The sequence below is a fragment of the Triticum aestivum genome, chromosome 6B, assembly GCF_018294505.1.
Source record: "Triticum aestivum cultivar Chinese Spring chromosome 6B, IWGSC CS RefSeq v2.1, whole genome shotgun sequence".
Taxonomy (NCBI): domain Eukaryota; kingdom Viridiplantae; phylum Streptophyta; class Magnoliopsida; order Poales; family Poaceae; genus Triticum; species Triticum aestivum.
In genome coordinates this window covers 716,157,098-716,181,419 of record NC_057810.1, presented here as the reverse complement: position 1 = coordinate 716,181,419, position 24,322 = coordinate 716,157,098, and the positions used below count along the sequence as shown (strand labels likewise).

At 43.4% G+C, this 24,322-nt stretch overlaps 1 protein-coding gene across 1 annotated transcript; it reads right to left on the bottom strand.

Annotated features, from left to right (window-relative positions):
* Positions 1-1,806: 1,806 nt before the first annotated feature.
* Positions 1,807-4,955, bottom strand: LOC123135134 (G-type lectin S-receptor-like serine/threonine-protein kinase SD2-5). Its single transcript, XM_044554235.1, has 2 exons — positions 4,798-4,955; positions 1,807-4,693 (listed from the first exon to the last, which is right to left on the bottom strand). Exon 2 carries the CDS (start codon positions 4,690-4,692, stop codon positions 2,233-2,235), a length of 2,460 nt encoding a protein of 819 aa, XP_044410170.1. The 5' UTR covers position 4,693; positions 4,798-4,955; the 3' UTR covers positions 1,807-2,232.
* Positions 4,956-24,322: the final 19,367 nt, after the last annotated feature.

The following is a 24,322-nucleotide window of genomic DNA, read 5'->3' as shown; positions in this document are numbered from 1 at the left end:
TCGGTCCGAGAACTTGCGCTGCGGATGCACTTAAGTCACGAATCTATATATGCCATAGGTCATATATGCCATCTGAACCGGCCAACTGCCCTATTTTCAAGAAAAACCTGTCATAGACATTTCAAACTTTTCGTTTCATGGACATTTTTTTTAAAGTCACGAATCCCAAATATTTTTAATAAGTATTTTTAGTTTATCGTTCGAGAACATTTTTTTAAAGTCACGAATCACAAATATTTTTTTAAGTGTTCACAACTTTAAAAAAATGTTCGCGAATCACAAATATTTTTAATAAATATTTTTATTTATCGTTCGAGAATATTTTTTTAAAGTCACGAATCACAATTTTTTTAAAATGTTCACAACTTAAAAACAATGTTCGTGAATCACAAATATTTTTCAAATTTATCATTCGTGAACATTTTTTAAAGTCGTGAACAAATACTTTTCAAATTAATCGTTCATGAACATTTTCAAATTTATGTTTGCAAACATTTTTAAATTTTTCGTTCCTGGACATTTACTAAAAGTCATGAATCACAAATATTTTTAATAATTATTTTTTAATTTATCGTTCGTGAACTTTTTTAAAGTCACGAATCACAAATACTTTTTTTAAATTAATCACAACTTAAAAAAAATGTTCGTGAATCACAAATATTTTTCAAATTTATCGTTCTCAAACATTTTTTTAAATTCGTGAACAAAAAGTTTTCAAATTAATCATGCACGAACATTTTCAAATATATCGTTCGCAAGCATTTTCAAATTTTTTGTTCGTGGGCATTTTTTTAAAATCACGAATCACAAATATTTTTAATAATAGTTTTTAATTTATCGTTCTCGGACTTTTTTTAAGTCATGAATCAATTTTTTTTAATGTTCACAACTTTAATAAAATGTTTTCAAATCAAAAATATTTTGCAAATATATCATTCTCGACCATTTTTTAAAGTCATGAACAAATAGTTTTCAAATTAATCATTCATGAACATTTTTAAATTTATCATTCGAAAACATTTTTAAAATTTTCCTTCCTGTACATTTTTTTAAAGTCACGAATCACAAATAATTTTAGTAAATATTTTTTAATTTATTGTTCGAGAACATTTTTTTAAAGTCGCGGATCACAATTTTTTTTAAACGTTTGTGAACATTTTTTTAATGTCGTGAACAAATAGTTTTCAATTTTTCGTTCACGAACATCTTTTTAAAGTCATGAATCACATATATTTTTAAAGTCGTGAACAAATTTATCGCACTTGCCCGTTAGAGGGAGAAAACCGGGCAGCTGGCTGGTTCAGATAACCTGTGTGACCTATCTGCACCTGTAATACAAGTTCTATGACGGGTTTTTCCGGTTTGCAAGTATCATGGCTTAAGTGCACCCGCAGCGTAAGTTCTCAGACCGCCAGTGCCACTTGTAAACTGAATTGCACAGACCTTCATGGTATTTGTCAGTACACTGGAAAGTACTGAAGCTTGTGTGTGTCAAATATTTAAAAGACTACACATGACTTCACTTGCACATCAATATATCGTGAGTTGTAGCTTGCAGAAGAACATCAAGAAAACCTTCTACCTTGAATTCAGTTTGATTTAACAGAAGTATAGGACTATTAACTTTCATTCCAGTCGAGTTTCAGACTTGCACCTAACTAAACGTCAACTATTTTCAGTTCCGTTTTATAGAAAACAAATGTTATGTATTTCCACCTTCAGATGTATTGTATGGTGTCACACATAATCAAATATAATGGCTGAATATGTTTGAAATATCTCAAGTGTAGAAATAGGAGAGGGACGCAGAATCCATGTAAGACAAGCCTGCCTTTTTCAAAACAAAGAAGAAAAATCTATTGCAAGAAAAGCCACCTGTCTCATCTTGGGACAGGTAAGATTAATGCTGGACCAACATGGTGTTGGATATGTGGATAAATTATCTAGAATAATCACTACCTAATGTAGTTTCACACCCTACCACAGCAGGCGCTCTCTCCTCTAAGCATTGTTCTTCCTTCGGACCATCTGCTAGTATCTTTTTTGGCATACATCACATGTGTCACTACTGAAAGTATGAGTCGGCAATACAATACTTCCCTGGACAATCAAGCACACATATCTGTTGGAAGTTATTCTTTGATGCCATCCAAACATACTTCCAAAGTACAAATAGAAAAAGATGCAAAAGGAAAAACATACAAGTTAAATTTTTGAAGCTAGTCACTCGTTTTACCTTGGGCCAGATAATATGGATGCTTGAGATGGAACTGAATGTGTTGATGGATTATCTTGAACAAACAAGATTGAATTTCCATCAAAAGTTTCTACACTCATCACACCTTCCAATACCTTGATCACTGTTGACATGGATGGCCTTCGAGTGCTGTCATTTTGCAAGCACCATATTGCAAGCTTCATCATTCGAATCACTTCCTCCTGACATGAGACCATATCGTCACTATGCTTGTCGACCAAGTCAATCAATTGATTGTTTTCTTCTTTTTCTCTTAATAAATTTATGAGCTGAACTTCCTCGTCAGGCTGAGAGTTGTCAATATTTTTCCTTCCACTTACTATCTCCATGACAACAACTCCAAAACTGTAGACGTCCACTTTTTCAGTGATCCGCGACGTCAACCATTCAGGTGCTAGATATCCAGGTGTTCCTCTCATCACAGTAACTACCTTGCTTTGATCCCTATTTATTAACTTACACAGTCCAAAATCAGCCACTTTGGCATTGAAGTTGTCATCCAAGAGAATATTTTGTGGTTTGATGTCCAGATGAGCAATTTTTCGCCTACACTCCTCATGAAGATAACACAGGCCCTTGGCAATATCCAATATGATTTTACAACGAGTGCACCAATCAAGAGAGTAGTTGTTATGGCGGTAATAGATCCACCTATCAAGCGATCCTCTTGACATATATTCATATACCAGAAGCCTCTCAGACTTCTCTGCACAAAACCCAATCAGTTTGACAAGATTGATGTGTTCAATGCTACCAATAGTCTCAACCTCTGCCAAGAACTCTTTCTCCCCCTGTCTAGCACCTTCCAAACGTTTTACCGCAATTCTTTCTTCACCTAATTTTCCTTCAAAAACCGACCCAAACCCACCTTCTCCAAGTTTCTTACCGAATCCTTCAGTGCATCCACTCACCTTCTCAAGAGAAAACCTTGCTGGCATTCCAGGTAATTGATCGAAATCAAATTCTTCATCTTTGTCTCCATACTTCCTTCTACCTCGTAGATAAAGAGTGACACCAATCACAAGCAATACAAGAATAGCAAAAGCTCCAAATGCAGCACCTAACATTACTTTTGTTTTGTTTGAAGTAGATGCAGTAATGGAGGGCCTAAGCTGCACCTTGAGGTAAACAGAGGAACTTAAGTTGGCTACAGGTTGTATTGCTTGCAAGGAGAAGACCTTTGCCATCCAGGTACATCTACTATGACCCAACTGGTCATAGCTGAAGCTAACGGCCCTGCAGGAGCAGTTCTTCAAGCAGGCTTGCTTACAGTCATCTTCGTTTAAATGCACAATCTTGTGCCTTTCATCAAAGTAAGAAGTATCTGTAAGTGCCAAGAGTCGATGATGTTGAATTTCTTCGCAAGAGATTGGAGTTATTGGCGCGCAACCAAGATTTGGCTTCCGCTCATCCACTGGCTTGTAGTAGCTGGAACTAGAATTGTTCTGAAGTGGACAGGCGCATTGCCCCTGGGTGCATATGCCATACTCTCCGCAGACGGTTGGGTAAGCACAATCATCTATTAGCATTACATCATACTGGATTATCCATTGTTGGGTAGACCATTCGTACACCCTCATGTGTCCATCTGAATCTAATCTCATGTACTGTATATATTTAGCTACTGGCAGTAATAAAATCCTATATGTATTTGACGACCCATAAACGACGAGGCCTCCATTCATGAATGTAACCATTCTTTTCTTGTTGTTGTAGGCCCCCCAGTACCAACTGTAGTAGGGTTGTGCTGGTGTGGATTCAACAAAAGCATATAACGCATCTTGGAGTATGGTGATGTACAGTTGATTCTCAGTCATATTTGTTGCAGAGGTACTTGCTTTAAGCCTCATACCTTCCATAAGTGATTGCCCAGGTACCAATGTGTCAGTAGGATGATCAAATGACTGCCACACAGCTGCATCTGTCTGATCGTACAACACCAGATTGCCAACCATGTTGATCAACATGCCTGCTACAGAGCGGCCGAAGTTGTTGCTTGACCACACATGGCTACCATCAGCATCACGAAGGACCAAGTTTCCGTCCGAGGTAAACTCAAGGGTGGCATTCTCATGAACAGGACGATCCCGGTTGGCAGACCAGATCACCTTCGCCTGATGATCTGTGCCAGCAATGTGAGCGGTTGTGTCGTTGTTATAAATGAATACCGCAAAGAAGAAGTCGTCACACTGAAACTGGGAGGAGACACATATGAACCCTGCGGCAAAGCTAAGATACTCAGGGTGACCTTGAGCTTGTGGTTGTAGAGAATGTCGGATGATGATGCGGGGTGCGCCGTGGATGTGGCTAAGAAAGTCACTGTTGATCCAAATTGTCGAGGGTTTGGCCATGGAATCATCCAAACCCTGCGTCACCAAGAGTAACGGTGATGCAGCTGCAAACAGGAGGAAGAAAAGGACGGCAGGGCCCATCATGCTTCAAACAGAAAACAATAATCAGTCAGTTACTGACTTATTATGAGCAATCAAGAGCTCCATGAGTTTTGCAGAGTAGTCGAAGCAAACATCACAAGTTCTAACCTGGCTGTTTCGTGCTTCTGGTTTCGTGCCGCTGGTGTAGAAGATGATCTAGCCAGCTGGGCCGTTCTCTTCTTTGGAAAGATAGATTGGTCTGGTGACTCGTTCAAAACTTTCGCTGTCGCTGTGCCGGCCTTGCTGCCGGCCCTGCATTTCTTTACATGCTAGTTGCTGGACCGTGGACTGCAGCTCATCCCCGTTGAGCATGACGCCAAATTATTATTCATCCAAAAGACCGAGGAAGCTTCCTCGCAAATGCTCAAGCATACCCGTCGTGTACAATGTACGCACACACATACATACATCTATGTTCTTTCACCGGAGTACAAAGAATATATGGGGGTTTATGAAGGTGAGTTCAATGGAGACAAAGGTGTCGTCATGGTCTCAAGATACGGAAACAGCCCTAGTTTGGTCGAGTCCTACTCCCTCCGTCTAGCTTGCAAAAACGTCTTATATTATGGGACATAGGAGTTACATGATTAAGTTTCTACGAAAGTTCACATAATTAAATAAAAAGTTTTGTATGTGAAATTCTTAAAAATTGTTCACATGTTTCAAAAGAATGTTCGTGACATTTAAAAAATTGTTTATACAATTTTAAAAATGTTCACGTCGTATAAAAAGATGTTTCGTACCATTCAAAAAGCATGTACATGACATTTTTTAAAATATTCATGAGTTTTCAAAAAATTATCTTGAAAATTTAAAATAGCGTTTATATAATGTTAAAAAAATGTGTGTACTTCTATAAAATGTTCAAAATTTATTTAAATTCTTAACATGTATTTTAAAAAATTACATCATGTATAAAAATGTTTTATGTGTACACTATAAATGTACAATGTGTATTAAAAATAAGGGAAAAAGAAAAAACTAAAGAAAACCGGAGAAAAACACAGAAAAACAAAATAATCGTGCCTAATACTGTAAATACTACTCCACTATGTAATACGCTTTACACTTTTTTGTTTCTATTTCCCATACGGCCTCAAGCTGCCTCGTCACTCCTCTTCAACGGCTCCTCCCCTGTGGCATCGGCGCCCCCGCAAACCCTCAAAGCTCCGGGGAGCCGGTGTCTCCCACCGCCCCGACATGGTTTCCCCGCGGGCATCGGTCAGAGCGGCCACTCTGACCTCCTTTTGTTGCAGTTCTACATGGAACCGTGTACGACCCTCACCTCGCGCAATGGCAGGCGAAGCCCGAGGCGTTCCTCTCCCGCGTGCCGGCTGTGGCGAGCTGCCTCCACCTTGTCCCCCAAGAAGCCTCTGCCTCGCTAGGTTCCGCCTCCCTCTCCCCCCTCACAGGCCACCTCTGCCGGACTGCCCGGTTAAATACTGTAAGAGGAATACGAGAGGGATTGGTGTAATGCGTTGAATGTATTACTGAGCCTCGAGGGCAAGTATATATAGAGTACAAGACTTGAAGGGCAAAAAGCCTCTCCTAGAGATAAGGTAGGAATTGTATAAGAAAAAATAAGATCAATCTTAACAAATCCTAACCTACTGTAATCTATACTCCAAAGTCACCCTGCAATCATAGCGGTAGCGTTGCGAACAACAGAATTGTCGCGGACGGTCATACTAGAGAGAAACCAAAGGTAGAAACCGACGGGCTCACCCCCCCCTACCGCAGTCATAGTGGGAGCATCGTGGACGGGGTCGAGGTGATATCCTTTTGTGCCGATGCCAAGGTAGCAGAGAGCGTAGGGTGGTGTAGCCATGGTGGAGGTAGCCATGCAAGGAATGTCGTCAGTACTGCAAGAATGCCTAGCAGTGGCGGGTACAAAAAGGCCAGCGGTGGCCGGGAAGGCTCCCAAGGCCGCCTGCCACTGCTAGTATGGCATCAGTGGCGGGCAGTCGCCCGTCACTGGTGGGCGTATTTTAGTAGCGGGCGGCCCGCCAAGTAGTGGCGGGCGGTAAGTATTGCCCGCCACAACTATTATCTCAGCCCGCCATTGGTAGTGATCTTGGCCTATAGAAGAATTGCTGCCACGGCAGCATTTGAATGATGTGGTTACATTATTTCACACTTAATCATCACAATGCATTACAAATATAGAATGTTGTCTCAGCATTCAAACAATCATGTAGTACATTAATTATTACAGCGTCGCCACAATAAATAAGAGTAATAGTGATGCAAAGTAGTTGAGTATAAAAAGTACGGGGAAACAAAAATGCGTGTTTGGACACATATTCAATAGTTTCTGAAGCTGTTTTGAAAAATTGTCTCGACTTGGCTACTCGCTGGCAATCGATGACCTCAATGTGTCTTCGACTCGGTGAAGTTGTTCTTCATGTGACTCTAGCGAGCAGTGGGAACTTCATATCCTCCTTTACAACCTTCTTACCGATGATTTTGGCCAACACCTTTTGGATCCTCGAGCTCACTTAATAATTTCCCTATGTCAATTTCCTTCTCCGTCTCCTCAGACCACTTAATGATCTGGCTATGATTTCGCAAATATTGACTTTTCTTCAAAAAGTCGTTCATGACGGCCATGGCAAAGTAGGCAGACATATGGGAGCTTTTGACATTTGGTTCTTGATAGCAACAAGCGCTAGTGATGAACTTGAATTCTGAATGCCGTGTAACCTTGTTGTTGAAGTTCATACAGTTACGTAGAGCATCATTTAGAACCATCCTCGGGCGATCCAAAGTTTAGTGCGGTTGAACCTAGATCATTTTAGCGTGGTTGCTGCCACTAAAAACATGAACCTAGATCAAACTCTTGCCTAAGCCACACTACTCATGTTTTTTCCTTTATGATGACCAGTAGTATTGCACATATCTAAGTATAAGCACACAATCAATTATACATTTTTTTCATGTTTTTTCATGGACTTCGAACAATTTCGTCGGAGTAGTCGAATAGCTCTAGCTTCCAGTTCAAGACTACTCGACAAAGATGGTTGTGTACATCACTATGAGTGATAGAGATCACGCGCGAAGGGGGAGAAGGATGCAGAGAAGCTCACCTTAGCATCACCGACGGCGCTGCCACCTCAACCCGAGAGCACCTCCTCCGTCCGTCGCCAGCAGTAACAATAGACCAACCGGATCCTTGCACCCTTGTTTCGGCCCGTCGCCTTGAAGCCTCAAGAGCCCCACCTCAACCCAAAGAGCAGCTCCTCCACCGCCACCTCGGGCCGTCACCTTGCAACCTCGCCCGCCCCCACTGCCGTCGCCAGGAGATGCCACCGCCGCCGCGTTCTTCTCCGGCCAGATGTCTAGAGAAAAGAGGATGAGCGAGGAGAGATAGGGGTGGCGGCGGCGGCGGCTGGAATGGTGGATAGGTGGGGAGGAGGGAACTGGGGCGGACAGGGGGCTCGAGGAGGACGCGCGATTGGTGGATAAGTTGCCCACAACGCGGCAGGGACCGATCCATGGCGCTGGATTGATTCGAGCGTCGCCTTTCCCTTGCAGATCGCCGCAGCGCCCGCACGCCTCGGGTCCGGTGGGATCCGGGATGACGAGGGGGGATGGGATGCGTGAGGGGAAGGTCGCCACCGCGCCACCATCTCCCCCTCCTCCTCCGCCACCAGAGGGGGCCGCCGCCACCGTTGTCGAGGGAATGGAGGAGATGAGGAGCTTGAGAAGGCGGCTGTAGGGGGAAAAGATTTTAGGGTTGAAGACGAGGGCGACGGAGGAGAAAGCGGACCGGCGCGGGGCTCACCACAACGCGGTGTTTTTTTCCTTCGCGTGGTGCGTTGCACCCCACGCGCGGCGCGGTGCGGTGGTCTTTTTTCCCTCGCGTGATACGGTGCGCTCGAGGCATTGGTTGTGCGTAGCACTTCTTGAGGCTTTATATGTTAGATCTCTTACGAAAAGTCATTCTTCCCTAATCCCCACTCCCCCCCCCCCTCCCCCCTCCCCCCCCCCCCCCCCCTCCCCCACCTCCCACAAAATTAGTGGGACCCTGTGCTAACCAATAAAACAACCCCACATCACTACGTACATAATTCTCATAGTTATTTCACGTAAGTCTAGTACAAGCTCCTCAAACAGGCCAACAACAGGCCTGGAGACCTCACTTTGGTCTCCACTGTGCCGACGCAGCCACGCAGGGTCTGGCTTGCAAGGTGTGATGCAGAGTCTACGATGAAGTCGAAGTCGCCTGCTTGGGGAGAGGTGATAACGATGACAATACAGACAGCCTACGGTGTCCTCTTCTCGATGGTGTGTGTGGTCTTGTTGGTGCCAGGTCGACCGGGTGCCCTTTTTTGTGGATTTCTTGTAACGTTTTTTGTTCGGATTTTCGATAATTATTAACCAGGCAACTTTATTCTACCCTTTTTAGTGAATCGGGACCGCGTTCAAAAAAAATTAGGAACAGTTCGATTAGTTGTGGTAGCAGCAGCGTACATGTTACCTCGCAAAAAAAAAAGCAGTAGCGTACATGTTTTTTTGAGGGGAGCAGTAGCGTACATGTTAAAAGAGTCCGATTGGATGTTGTGTTAGACACGTGAATTACACGGTTACGGGTCCCGCTCCGACTCAGCTAGCCTTCACCGGATCGATGCGCGATATTTTTCCACCTATAAACTCGACTACGGACGGACTCCATCTACCTAGCTAGCAGTACAACTCGATCCTGTACTCGCCTTCGTTGCTCGGCATCTATCCTTCGATCAATCGCCGCCTTCGCCGGCCGACGAGATGGACGTCGACGGCGATGGCGACGGCCTGTGCTTCCCCTATGACGTGCTCCTCCAAATTCTCCGCCAGCTACCCTGCGGCGCCCTTCTCGAGTCCAGGCGTGTCTGCCGTGCGTGGCGTGCTGCCGACCTGCCGTCGATGACCACAAGCTCCTCTTCCCCCACTTCTTCCCTAGGGGATCCTTCCCCGGCATCTTCACCAACAGCTATGGATGCGACGCCAGATCCTGCTTCTTCGCGCCATCGGAGCCATGCTCAGGGCCGCCACAAGGAACTCATGACGGGCCCGTCTTTCGGCGCCCTCTCTTTCAGCACGACGAGTTCTCGGTGCTCCACTATTGCAACGGCCTCCTTCTCCTTGAGCACGACTTCCATTATTACGTCTGTAATCCGGCGACGGTACGAGGCGCTGAGTTGCTCGTACCGTCGGAGGAGGATCGGTGGTGGTACCGCAAATTTATGTTCCTCGCCTTTGACCCGGTCGTGTCGGCTCACTATGAGGTATTCCTCCTTCCCCAAGGCGCCCAAGAAAATAATCAACCACACAAGGAAGTGAAAGATGTCAAACCACAGACTTGGATGGAATACGTGCAGGGACCGCACTCATCCAAATTGTTGGAAGAAGAGCAACTATCCGAAAAAGACCAAGATGAGTTTGATACATTGGCCGAGCAACAAGAGATGCATGCCCTGCCAAGGGCCGCTGAGCAAGATAAGGTGATTTCTATATTGGTCTTCTCGTCACAAACCAATCAATGGTCGAGTCGGGAGTTTGTGCCAGGGCGTTGTGCCCCTGGGGCCCTCTATGACATGGTGACTGCACCACACCATAGACGTGTGAGGATATGGAAGTCAGCTGAGTACTGGCGAGGGTCGCTCTACGTACATTGCTGCAACAACATCATTATGATCCTTCGCAACTCGAATGGGGTGTACGACATGGCACAACTGCCGGGAAAAGCCTACGATGATGACAAACACCTTGGTCTTTATGAACTGCTCGATAGGTCCATCTTAGTGAACTATGACAAAGGAGTCCACTATGTGGCGCTCGACAAATTCCAACTACATGTATGGACACTGACGGAATCAGCCGATGGTCAAATTGGATGGATGCTAGCACACGAGACAGACCTTGTTCCTTATAATCATGAACTACAACAATTGATGGAGCCTAGAGTACCGTGGGAGGTGGTCGAAAGCAACAAAGGCTTACTTAGCTTGTTCGAACATTGTAACTTTATCAAGAAATTCATACATGACGAGGAGGATTACCAGAGTGATACTATTGATGAGAGTTATAGTGGCGCTGAGGATGATGAAGAAGGCATCCATGAGGTGGATGAGCTCGATGGCACAATCGATGATTGTGATGGTGATAGTCATGATGAAGATGCACACGTAGATGAAGATGAAGAAGGCGAAATCAGAAGCGAAGACGATTTCGAATACTCTTGGGACTCTGATGAGGACAACTTCATTGACCCTCGTGAAAGTGATGAACACCTCGGGGACAAGGAGTATGGTACATACAAGATCATAGGATTACATCCGCACAAGGATGTGGTGTTCTTCAAAACCTACGGCGGCGCTGTGGCATACCATCTTAGGACCTCGAGGATGCAATATCTGGGATGGCGGCTCAATAGATCCCCTCACCAAAATGCTTATGGCATTGACGCTGCGTTCCCTTACCGCCCATGCTACTTTGATGCACTTCCCGCGAATAAACTACCCTCCAGTTTGCATGCACCTTATCATGGTTAGGGATCCATTACATGTAACTCTCGAGTGGAAGGAAGAACGAGTGGATGAAGATAGAGCAGATGTTCTTAATACCCTCACTCACACTCCCATGGCGCTGATGCAATGTTTAGGATGACACCTTGTGAAATACCCTTACTCACACTCCCGTGGCGCCGATGCCACGTTCCCATACCGCCCATCCTATGTCGATGCGCTTCCAGCCAACATCTAAACTGCCCTATCATGGCTGGTGATCTGTGGTGTGTAACTCTTTGGAAGGAAGAACGAGTGCGATAAAGATAAGATTGTACACATCATACATGGCAATTGTGCTGTGGTTGATCAGGAGCTAGACCGATCGAGTCAGTCAGAGGGAAATAGTTTTACCTTTTTACTAGTTTGCTTGTTTATCAACTGGATGCATATGCAAACAAATGGATGCATGCATGCTTGTGAGAGGATACAAGGATTTAGATAATATATAGTTATGACTAAATTTTCCATGGATTTATATCCTCTCTTTTACAGCGGAATTTATCCCCTTTGCATACAACCACATAATCAGTATGTTCCAATTTATTTGCCATGCGTATATTCAACAGTAGTATGGAGCGTAAATGGAGTTGGTTGACAATCAAATTATTCTGTATCGATCCCATGCATCAGGGCATAGATTGACTCATTGACAGGGCAATGGTGGACCGGATGTCATCAAAAACTACAAATGTTCCAAATTAAGGCTCTCATTTTGATCTGCTATTTTTTTCTCCCACTAAACTTCATGATCATTGTCCTAATATATACTCCCTTCCCCCATCTGTGAATTGGCTCCAATAGCAAGAAGCTTCAAACGTTGAGACATGCATCCTCCCAATACTCTGATTAATTTTTTTCAACTTTCACCTGGATTGAATTGCAGAAAACCACCACATTTCAGTTTAGGTTTGCAGAAAACACTCTTCTACATTTTTGCTGCAGAAAACACTGATTTTTTTACTCTTTTGCAAAAAGCACCAAACTTTCTGTTCGGACAGTTTAAGCACTATTATGACATGTGGGAACCTGTCTCGTCGATGTGGCTAACGGCTGCGAGCTGACACCGTGTAACGGCGCTACAATGCCTACCGACGCCCCCGCTAGGTCAAGAGACCCGATTGAATCGGCACTTCTCCCGCATCTGGAAATTTCACCAACATCCCCGCGATGGCGTGCTCCTCTCTCTCTGTCTCATTTATGGCAACGGCGAGCCCGGACGCCGGCAGCGGAGCGGATGGCGGAGGCGGCGATGGCACAGGACGGTTGTTTGGCGGCGGAGATCCAAAGCCACCCAAGGAGGTCTGCGGGAGCTCTATCCCTAGCCAGGCCCCACGGAGCAGACCACCGTCCCTGTCGCTGGAGTATCATGCCACCAGCGCTCTCGCCCGTGCTGTGCTGGCTACTCCGACGGGGAGCCACCACTGGTATCTGCATTCGGCGGTGTGGAGTAAGATATCTCCTCTGTTCCACCCCCACCCCCCTCATTTTCTGTCGATTCCATAGTTAGGGTTAGGTGTGTAAATCAAAAATGGTTCTTTTGCCTAGTACTAAGTGTTCATCTGCCCTGTAAATTAGATTGTAGTGATATTACTATGCTCTGTTTAGGAGACAATTTAGTGATATTTTTAGTTCACTATACAGTGCTATTCCGATGCTCTGTTTAGTAGACAAATAGCTATGATGATATTTGGGTTCAGTAGACAGTGCTATTCCCATGCACTATTTATTTAAATTGCTATGCACTGTTTATTTAGTAGACAGTGCTAATTTTATTGTTTGACTTAGTACAAAGTGTACTCATATTTTCAGTGTATTCAAATTGGCAATGATGATATTTGGGTTACAAGTGTATTTAGTAAACATTAGCGTCACAATTTGCTCTTATTTAAATTGGCATGCTCTGTATATTTTAAATTGGTCACTTCGATTGTTTGTAGTTAGTACTATACTATTTAATTAATAAGTTCTTTTTGTAGCTTGTCTGATGATGTTTGGGAAGTTAGACTGCGCTTTTCATGATAGGGACAACTTGGAAAGGACTATATGTGTTTCAGACATCACTTTTTATAGTCTGTTAGCACTCATAGAGACAGCAGGATATGGAAGTAAAGACTACATGTATTATGTGAGGGATGTTGGGTTGGGAGTAGCTGGTTTGGAGGAGATATGTGATGATGACAAGGTGGATGAGATGCTGGATCACATTGCCAATAAAGATCAGAGCATAGTAAACCTGACAATAGTTAGGGGTAGTGAGCCCAGACCTGCAGATATAAACATAGATTATGTTTGTGATCAGCAAGTTCCTACAGCCAGTGTTGAAGAGAGCATTGTATATGAGGTGAATGATGGTGGGGTGGTGTACAAGTCACCATCCAAAGTATCAAAAAGAGATACATTATTTGAGGAGCCTGAACCAATCCAGTTTAACTCCACATAGCAGAGCCACAATGTTGATATGGAGCAAGGCAATGAAGCAGGTGTTGATGTTGAGCAAGGCATTGGAGATGATGTTGACATGGAGCAACAGGAGTTCGAAAGAAGTATGGAGCTTAGAAGGAGATCAAAAATTTAGAGATTTAAGCAGCATTAGAAGAATGTTGAGAGGGTGCAGGCAGTGAAAAGAAAACTTCCTGTGCTACTAACTGAAGATGACTCTGACTTGAAGGAAGATGAGGATTTCATGGCTAGGATGGCTGAGCTAAGGAGGCAGAAAGAGGACCCACTCTTACACTTTGAAGGTGACACTAATGTAGATGAACCTTATGAGATACAAGAGGAAGTGCATGTGGAAAATGCAGAGTAAGAGGAGCATGGAGATGATGAGGAACTTGAAAAAGAGATGCTACCACAGGGGCAAAAGAGGAAAAGGTTGAAAGTAAGAAAGGGGACAACCACAAGATCACATGCTAGTTTGGAGAAATAGTTTGAGGATGTTTGGGTACCATCATCTGATGAGGATCCAGATCCTGGTGATTTGAAGGAGGAGGAAGATGGTGGGGCTGTACCCCTAGCATTTGTGCTTGGCAGTAAGACTAGGGCTAAAAAACCCAAACCAAGGGTATGGTATCAAGAGGATAGAGAGAGCCCAGAGCTACAGATTGCTAAGAAGCTTTACTTTGATAATGTGTAACAATTTAGAAGGGCACTTCTCACTTTCCACATAGCACAGAACAGAAACTATCAGTTTCGTAGGAACTTCAATGGCAGAATTATAGTTGTGTGCACACATGAAGACTGCCCTTTCTTCATTGCAGCTTCTGTGGTGGGAAAAGAGAAAACTTCCTGCATTATGAAAACAAATTTGCTGCACACATGTCCAGCTATAGCAGAGAGCACCAAGGTGACTACAAAGTGGGTTACACATCAAGTTTTAGAAGCAATAAGAACAGACCTGAACACACCAATAAGTACAATAATGCAAAATTTGAAGAGCAAGTATGGAGTTGAGATCATCACTCATATGGCCTACAGGGCTAAGAACAATGCTATTAAGGTGGTGCAAGGAGATCAGAGGGGGCAATACACCAGGATCAGGGATTACTTGCATGCTGTATTAGACACCAATCCAGGTAGTAGGTGCATTGTCACTACTAAGTTCCTAAAAGACCATCCAAGCATAAATCCAAGGTTCCATGGTTTGTTCATATGTTTGAATGCTTGCAAGGAAGGATTTTTGAATGGATGCAGACCATTCATAGGTGACTACTAAACTGTGTTATATATGACATAAATGTGGTGCACCCTTAATGGTACATACTTTGTTTATAGGATATCTTGTGTGCCATTGCAGGTGTGGATGGATGTTTCATCAGGCTCTCTACTGGCCAACAAATCCTTGCTACCACAGGAAGGGATGGGACTAATAACATCTATTCCATTGCCTTTGAAGTTGTGGACAAAGAAGACACAAAGAGTTGGACCTGGTTTCTCATAGAACTGAAGGCAGCTATTGGTGGAGAATCTGGGAGATTTGGTTTTTACACCATAATCTCTGATAGACAGCAGGTATTATCTTTGTTATTACTCATATTAGCAATTGATATTAGTAGTCATAGTAATAATTGCTTACTAGTAGTTCATAGAATTTTCTTAGTATTAGTCAATATTCATTGCTCATTACTAGTTGATATAAGTAGTCCATAGTAATTGCTAGAAGTAGTTAATATTCATTGCTTATTAGTAAGTTTGGTCATTTCTCCAAATAGGGTCTTCTAAAAGCTGTGAGCCAAGTTTTCCCCAATTAACCCCAAAGATTCTGCCTTAGACACATCTACCAAAACTTCCAGACTACTAGTTTTAGGGGGTCAGAATTAAAGAAGTACATGGATAAGGAAAGTTACTCCTATACTGAACATGGCCATCTTGCTGCAATGTATGCTCTTAAAGTAGAGTGTAAGGCTGCCAGGTCTTGGTTAAATAAAATTCCTACACATGCTTGGGCTAGATATGCCATGGACTTCAATTGCAAAACTGACTTAGTTGTCAACAATCTTAGTGAGGTGTTCAACAAGATGATATTAGATGTGAGGGGTAAACCAATAAAGACCATGGTAGATGGAATCAGGACTAAGTTGATGGTCAGGTTCAATACAAATAGGAGTAAGACACAGTTAGCCAAGTGGGAAATATGCCCAACATATGCTGAGTTACTTGAAGAAGCAAAGAAATACTCTAGGAACTGTCAAATATTGATGGCTGGGCCAAATATTTACCAAGTGACAAGCAATGAGAATACATATGCACTTAACTTGTAGCACACGACATGTGGGTGCAGAGAATGGGATATGACTACAGTGCCATGCAATCATGTAGTCTCTGCTATTACCAAAGCCAAATTAAGGCCTGAAGATTTTGTGCATGACTTCTTCAAAAAGCCTATGTATCTGGCAGCATACAGTCCCATCATATTTCATGTGCCTGGACCTGACCTCTGGCCTAGGACCAAAACTAGAGACATAGAACCCCCAGTTTTCAAGGATAAACTAGGGAAGAAGCAAACAAAAGGAGAAGGAGCCAGTTTGAGCCACCAGCACCTAAAGATACATCTAGGATGGCATTAATTACATGCAGCAATTGCAATCTTGTGGGTCACAGATACACATCTTACCACAGAACCCTAAAGCTAGTCTAGCAATGAGAAAGAACACGCATGAGGTTAGTCTCTGTTGCCATACTTAGTGCCATCTATTTCTGTTTTGTAACACTTGAATGTATTAACTTGCTACCATTGTAATATGTAGTCAAACAGGACAGAGGAGGGTACCACATCTACTACTGCAACTTCATCTATTGCAGCTCCAGCAAGGAGGGCATCTACTACACAAGCAAGCAGGGCACCACCAGAGGCAAGCAGCTCAGCCGCTCTAGCAAGCAGGCCAAGCAGCTCAGCAGCTCCAGCAAGCAGGCAAAGTAGCTCAACTGCAGCAACAAGGACAACCTTATTGCCACAAAGACATAGGAAGAAACCATCAAGGTTGGATAACTTTTATGCTTCAGGGAACTAATGTGCTTTGCCAAAACTTGTTGATGATGTGATCAGGCAAACCTGTTAATTGCTATGATCTATTTTGGGATCAACTTATGCTGGTTTGATGTTATGGTACTGTAATAACTGCTATTTATTGTCTTGCTCTTATGAGAATTATGCACTTTGATGATGTTCTTGCTGTTATCATGTTCAATTTGATGATCCATATGATGGTCTTGTTGTTGTGATGTTCAATTAGTTGTTATGATAATTATACACTTGTTGATGATGGTCTTGCTATTATGATAATTATACACTTGTTGATGATGGTCAAGATACCCCTAGGGCCATTTTGTCTATGAAATGAGGGTCAAGATACCCCTAAGGCCATTTTGTCGATGAATCGATGAAATGAGGGTCAAGATACCCCTAGGGCCATTTTGTAATCGATGAAATGAGGGTCAAGATACCCCTAGGGCCATTTTGTCGATGAATCGATGAAATGACGGTCAACATACCCCTAGGGCCATTTTTGTCGATGAATCGATGAAATGAGGGTCATGATACCCCTAGGGCCATTTTGTCGATGAATCGATGAAATGAGGGTCAAGGTACCCCTAGATAGGGCCATTTTGTCGATGAAATGAGGGTCAAGATACCCCTAGGGCCATTTTGTCGATGAATCAATGAAATGAGGGTCAAGATACCCCTAGGGCCATTTTTGTCGATGAATCGATGAAATGAGGGTCAAGATACCCCTAGGACCATTTTGTCGATGAATCGATGAAATGAGGGTCAAGGTACCCCTAGGCCCATTTTGTCGATTCATCGATGAAATGAGGGTCAAGGTACCCCTATGCCCATTTTGTTGATTCGTCGATGAAATGAGGGTCAAGATACCCCTAAGGTGTGGCACCCTGGCTCAGAGAAACTGAAACGCCCCATATGTTGGGGAACGTTGAAGAAAATAAAAAATTTCCTACGGTTTCACCAAGATCCACCTATGAGTTCATCTAAGCAACGAGTGAAAGGGGAGATGCATCTACATACCACTTTGTAGATCGCGAGCGGAAGCGTTCAAAAGAACGGGGTTGAAGTAGTCGTTCTCGTCGTGATCCTATCACCAGAGATCCTAGAGCCGAACGGACGGCACCTCCGCGTTCAACACACGTACGGTCAGCGTGATGTCACCTCCGTCTTGATCCAGCAAGGGGGAAGGAGAGGTTGATGATGATCCAGCAGCATGACGGCGTGGTGGTGGATGCAGCAGAACTCTGGCAGGGCTTCACCAAGCTGCTGCGGGAGGATGACGAGGTGTAGCAGGGGGAGGGAGGCGCCAAGACTTGGGTGCGGCTGCCCTCCCCTTTGCCCTCCTTTATATAGGCCCCCAGGGGGGGCGCCGGCCCTGGGAGATCAATCTCCCAAGGGGGGGCGGCGGCCAAGGGGGGTGGAGTGCCCCCCAAGGCAAGTGGTGCGCCCCCCACCACCTAGGGTTTCCAACCCTAGGCGCAGGGGGGCCCAAGGTGAAGGAAATATGCCCTAGAGGCAATAATAAAGTTATTATTTATTTCCTTATATCATGATAAATGTTTATTATTCATGCTAGAATTGTATTAACCGGAAACATAATACATGTGTGAATACATAGACAAACATAGTGTCACTAGTATGCCTCTACTTGACTAGCTCGTGAATCAAAGATGGTTAAGTTTCCTAGCCATGGACAAAAGAGTTGTAATTTGATTAACGGGATCACATCATTAGGAGAATGATGTGATTGACATGACCCATTCCGTTAGCCTAGCACTTGATCGTTTAGTATATTGCTATTGCTTTCTTCATGACTTATACATGTTCCTGTAACTATGAGATTATGCAACTCCCGTTTACCGGAGGAACACTTTGGGTGCTACCAAACGTCACAACGTAACTGGGTGATTATAAAGGAGTACTACAGGTGTCTCCAAAGGTAGATGTTGGGTTGGCGTATTTTGAGATTAGGTTTTGTCACTCCGATTGTCGGAGAGGTATCTCTGGGCCCTCTCGGTAATGCACATCACTATAAGCCTTGCAAGCAATGTAGATAATGAGTTAGTTACGGAATGATGCATTACGTAACGAGTAAAGAGACTTCCCGGTAACGAGATTGAACTAGGTATTAGATACCGACGGTCGAATCTCGGGCAAGTAACATATCGATGACAAAGGGAACAAAGTATGTTGTTATGCGGTTTGACCGATAAAGATCTTCGTAGAATATGTAAGAATCAATATGGGCATCCAGGTTCCGCTATTGGTTATTGACCGAGAATAGTTCTAGGTCATGTCTACATTGTTCTCGAACCCGTAGGGTCCGCACGCTTAAGGTTTCGACGACAGTTATATTATGAGTTTATGAGTTTTGATGTACCGAAGGAGTTCGGAGTCCTGGATGAGATCGGGGACATGACAAGGAGTCTCGAAATGGTCGAGACGTAAAGATCGATATATTGGACGACTATATTCGGAGTTCGGAAAGGTTCCGAGTGATTCGGATATTTTTCGGAGTACCGGAGAGTTACGGGAATTCGCCGGGGAGTATATGGGCCTTATTGGGCTTTAGGGGAAAGAGAGAGGAGAGGTTGGGCGCCCCCCCCCAAGGCCTAGTCCGAATTGGACTAGGGGGAGGGGCTGCGCCCCCTCCTTCCTTCTCTTCTCTTCCCCCTTTCCTTGACTCCTACTCCTACTACTTGGAAGGGGGGAATCCTACTCCCGGTGGGAGTAGGACTCCTCCTTGGTGCGCCTCCTCCTAGGCCGGCCACCCCCTCCTTTGCTCCTTTATATACGGGGGCAGGGGGGCACCCCAGAACACACAAGTTGATCTACGGATCGTTCCTTAGCCGTGTGCGGTGCCCCCCTCCACCATATTCCACCTCGGTCATATCGTCGCGGAGTTTAGGCGAAGCCCTGTGCCGGTAGAACATCATCATCGTCACCACGCCGTCGTGCTGACGGAACACATCCCCGAAGCTTTGCTGGATCGGAGCCCAGGGATCGTCATCGAGCTGAACGTGTGCTGAACTCGGAGGTGCCGTACGTTCAGTGCTTAGATTGGTCGGATCATGAAGATGTATGACTACATCAACCGCGTTGTGCTAACGCTTCCGCTTACGGTCTACGAGGGTCTGTGGACAACACTCTCCCCTCTCGTTGCTATGCCATCACCATGATCTTGCGTGTGCGTATGATTTTTTTTGAAATTACTACGTTCCCCAACAGTGGCATCCGAGCCTAGGTTTTATGCGTTGATGTTATATGCACGAGTAGAACACAAGTGAGTTGTGGGCGATACAAGTCATACTGCTTACCGGCATGTCATACTTTGGTTCGGCGGTATTGTGAGATGAAGCGGCCCGGACCGACATTACGCGTACGCTTATGCGAGACTGCTTTCACCGTTACGAGCACTCGTGCTTAAAGGTGGCTGGCGGGTGTCTGTCTCTCTCACTTTAGCTGAATCGAGTGTGACTATGCCCGGTCCTTGTGAAGGTTAAAATAGCACCAACTTGACGAACTATCGTTGTGGTTTTTATGCGGGTAAGAACGGTTCTTGCTAAAGCCTGTAGCAGCCACGTAAAATTTGCAACAACAAAGTAGAGGATGTCTAACTTGTTTTTGCAGGGCATGTTGTGATGTGATATGGTCAAGACGTGATGCTATATTTTATTGTATGAGATGATCATGTTTTGTAACCGAAGTTATCGGCAACTGGCAGGAGCCATATGGTTGTCGCTTTATTGTATGAAATGCAAACGCCCTGTAATTGCTTTACTTTATCTCTAAGCGGTAGCGATAGTCGTAGAAGCAATAGATGGCGTAACGACAACGATGCTACGATGGAGATCAAGGTGTCGCGCCGGTGACGATGGTGATCACGACGGTGCTTCAAAGATGGAGATCACAAGCACAAGATGATGATGGCCATATCATATCACTTATATTGATTGCATGTGATGTTTATCCTTTATGCATCTTATCTTGCTTTGATTGACTGTAGCATTTTAAGATGATCTCTCACTAATAATCAAGAAGTGTTCTCCCTGAGTATGCACCGTTGCGAAAGTTCTTCGTGCTGAGACACCACGTGATGATCGGGTGTGATAGGCTCTATGTTCAAATACAACGGGTGCAAAACAGTTGCACATGCGGAATACTCAGGTCATACTTGATGAGCCTAGCATATACAGATATGGCCTCGGAACACGGAGACCGAAAGGTCGAACGTGAATCATATAGTAGATATGATTAACATAGTGATGTTCACCATTGAAACTACTCCATCTCACGTGATGATCGGACATGGTTTAGTTGATTTGGATCACGTGATCACTTAGATGACTAGAGAGATGTCTGTCTAAGTGGGAGTTCTTAAGTAATATGATTAATTGAACTTTAATTTATCATGAACTTAGTCCTGGTAGTATTTTGCAAATTATGTTATAGATCAATAGCTTGCATTGTTGCTTTCATATGTTTATTTTTATATGTTCCTAGAGAAAATTGTGTTGAAAGATGTTAGTAGCAATGATGCGGATTGGATCCGTGATCTGAGGTTTATCCTCATTGCTACACAGAAGAATTATGTCATTAATGCACCGCTAGGTGACAGACCTATTGCAGGAGCAGATGCAGACGTTATGAATGTTTGGTTAGCTCAATATGATGACTACTTGATAGTTTAGTGCACCATACTTAACAACTTAGAATCGGGACTTCAAAGACGTTTTGAACGTCATGGACCATATGAGATGTTCCAGGAGTTGAAGTTAATATTTCAAGCAAATACCCGAGTTGAGAGATATGAAGTCTCCAACAAGTTCTATAGCTAAAAGATGGAGGAGAATCGCTCAACTAGTGAGCATGTGCTCAGATTGTCTGGGTACTACAATCGCTTGAATCAAGTGGGAGTTAATCTTCCAGATAAGATAGTGATTGACAGAATTCTCTAGTCACCACCACCAAGTTAGTAGAACTTCGTGATGAACTATAATATGCAAGGGATGATGAAAACAATTCCCAAGCTCTTCGCAATGCAAAAATCGGCGAAGGTAGAAATCAAAGAAAAACATCAAAGTGTTGATAGTGGACAAGATCACTAGTTTCAAGAAAAAGGGCAAAGGGAAGAAGGGAAACTTCAAGAAGAATAGCAAGCAAGTTGCTGCTCAAGTGAAGAAGCCCAAGTGTGGACCTAAGCCTAAGACTAAGTGATTCTACTGCAAAGGGACTGGTCACTGGAAGTGGAACTACCCCAAGTATTTGGCGGATAAGAAGGATGGCAAAAGTGAACTAAGGTATATTGGATATACATGTTATTGATGTGTACTTTACTAGTGTTTATAGCAACCCCTCGGCATTTTGATACTGGTTCAGTTGCTAAGAGTAGTAACTCGAAACGAGAGTTGCAGAATAAACAGAAAATAGTAAAAAGGCGAGGTGACGATGTGTGTTGGAAGTAGTTCCAAGATTGATATGATCATCATCGCACACTCCCTATACTTTCGGGATTAGTGTTGAAACTAAATAAGTGTTATTTGGTGTTTGCGTTGAGCATGAATATGATTTGATCATGTTTATTGCAATACGGTTATTCATTTAAGTAAGAGAATAAATTGTTGTTCTGTTTACATGAATAAAACCTTATATGGTTACACACCCAATGAAAATGGTTCGTTGGATCTCGATCGTAGTGATACACATATTCATAATATTGAAACCAAAAGATGCAAAGTTAATAATGATAGTGCAACTTATTTGTGGCACTGCCATTTGGGTCATATCGGTGTAAAGCGCATGAAGAAACTCCATAAAGATGGATTTTCGAAATCACTTGGTTATGAATCATTTGATGCTTGCGAACCGTGCCTTTTGGGCAAGATGACTAAAACTCCGTTCTCCAGAACAATGGAACGAGCTAGTGACTTATTGGAAATAATACATACCGATGTATGCGGTCCAATGAGTGTTGATGCTCGTGGCGGGTATCGTTATTTTCTGACCTTCACAAGATGATTTGAGCAGATATGAGTATATCTACTTAATGAAGCACAAGTCTGAACCATTTGAAAGGTTCAAATAATTTCAGAGTGAAGTGGAGAATCATCATAACAAGAAAATAAAGTTTCTGCAATTTGATCACAGAGACAAATATTTGAGTTACGAGTTTGGTCTTCAATTAAAACAATGTGGAATAGTTTCACAAACTCATGCCACCTGGAACACCACAGCGTAACGGTGTGTCCGAACGTCGTAACTGCACTTTATTGGATATGGTGCGATCTATGATGTCTCTTATCGGTTCACCACTATCGTTTTGGGGTTATGCATTAGAGACAGTTGCATTCACTTTAAATAGGGCACCATCAAAATCCGTTGAGACGACGCCTTATGAACTGTGGTTTGGCGAGAAACCAAAGTTGTCGTTTCTTAAAGTTTGGGGTTGCGATGCTTATGTGAAAAAGTTTTCACCTGATAAGCTCGAACCCAAATCGGAGAAGTGCGTCTTCATAGAATACCCAAAGGTAACTATTGGGTACACCTTCTATCACAGATCCGAAAGCAAGATTCGTTGCTAAGATAGATCCTTTCTAGAGAAGGAGTTTCTCTCGAAAGAAGTGAGTGGGAGGAAAGTAGAACTTGATAAGGTAATTGTACCTTCTCCCAAATTGGGAAGTAGTTCATCACAGAAATCAGTTCCAATGATGCCTACACCGATTAGTGAGGAAGTTAATGATGATGATCATGAAGCTTCAGATCAAGTTACTACCGAACCTCGTAGGTCTTCCAGAATAAGATCCGCACCAAAGTGGTACGGTAATCCCGTTCTAGAAGTCATGCTACTAGACCATGATGAACCTACGAACTATGAGGAAGCGATGATGAGCCCAGATTCCGCGAAATGGCTTGAGGCCATGAAATCTGAGATAGGATCCATGTATGAGAACAAAGTATGGACTTTGATTGACTTGCTCGATGATCCGCAAGCCATGTTAAATAAATGGATCTTCAAGAGGAAGAGGACACTGATAGTAGTGTTACTATCTACTAAGCTCGACTTGTTGCGAAAGGTTTTCGACAAGTTCAAGGTATTGAATACGATGAGATTTTCTCACTCGTATCGAAGCTTAAGTCTGTCCGAATCATGTTAGCAATTGCCACATTTTATGAAATCTGGCAAATGGATGTCAAAACTGGATTCTTTAATGGATTTATTAAAGAAGAGTTGTATATGATGCAACCATAAGGTTTTGTCAATCCTAAAGGTGCTAACAAAATGTGCAAGCTCCAGCGATCCATCAATGGACTAGTGCAAGCATCTCGGAGTTGGAATATATGTTTTGATGAGTTGATCAAAGCATATGGTTTTATATAGACTTTTGGAAAGGCCTGTATTTACAAGAAAGTGAGTGGGAGCTCTGTAGCATTTCTGATATTATATGTACAAGACATATTGTTGATTGGAAATGATATAGAATTTCTGGATAACATAAAAGGATACTTGAATAAAAAGGTTTTCAATGAAAGACCTCGGTGAAGCTGCTTACATATTGAGCATCAAGATCTATTGAGATAGATCAAG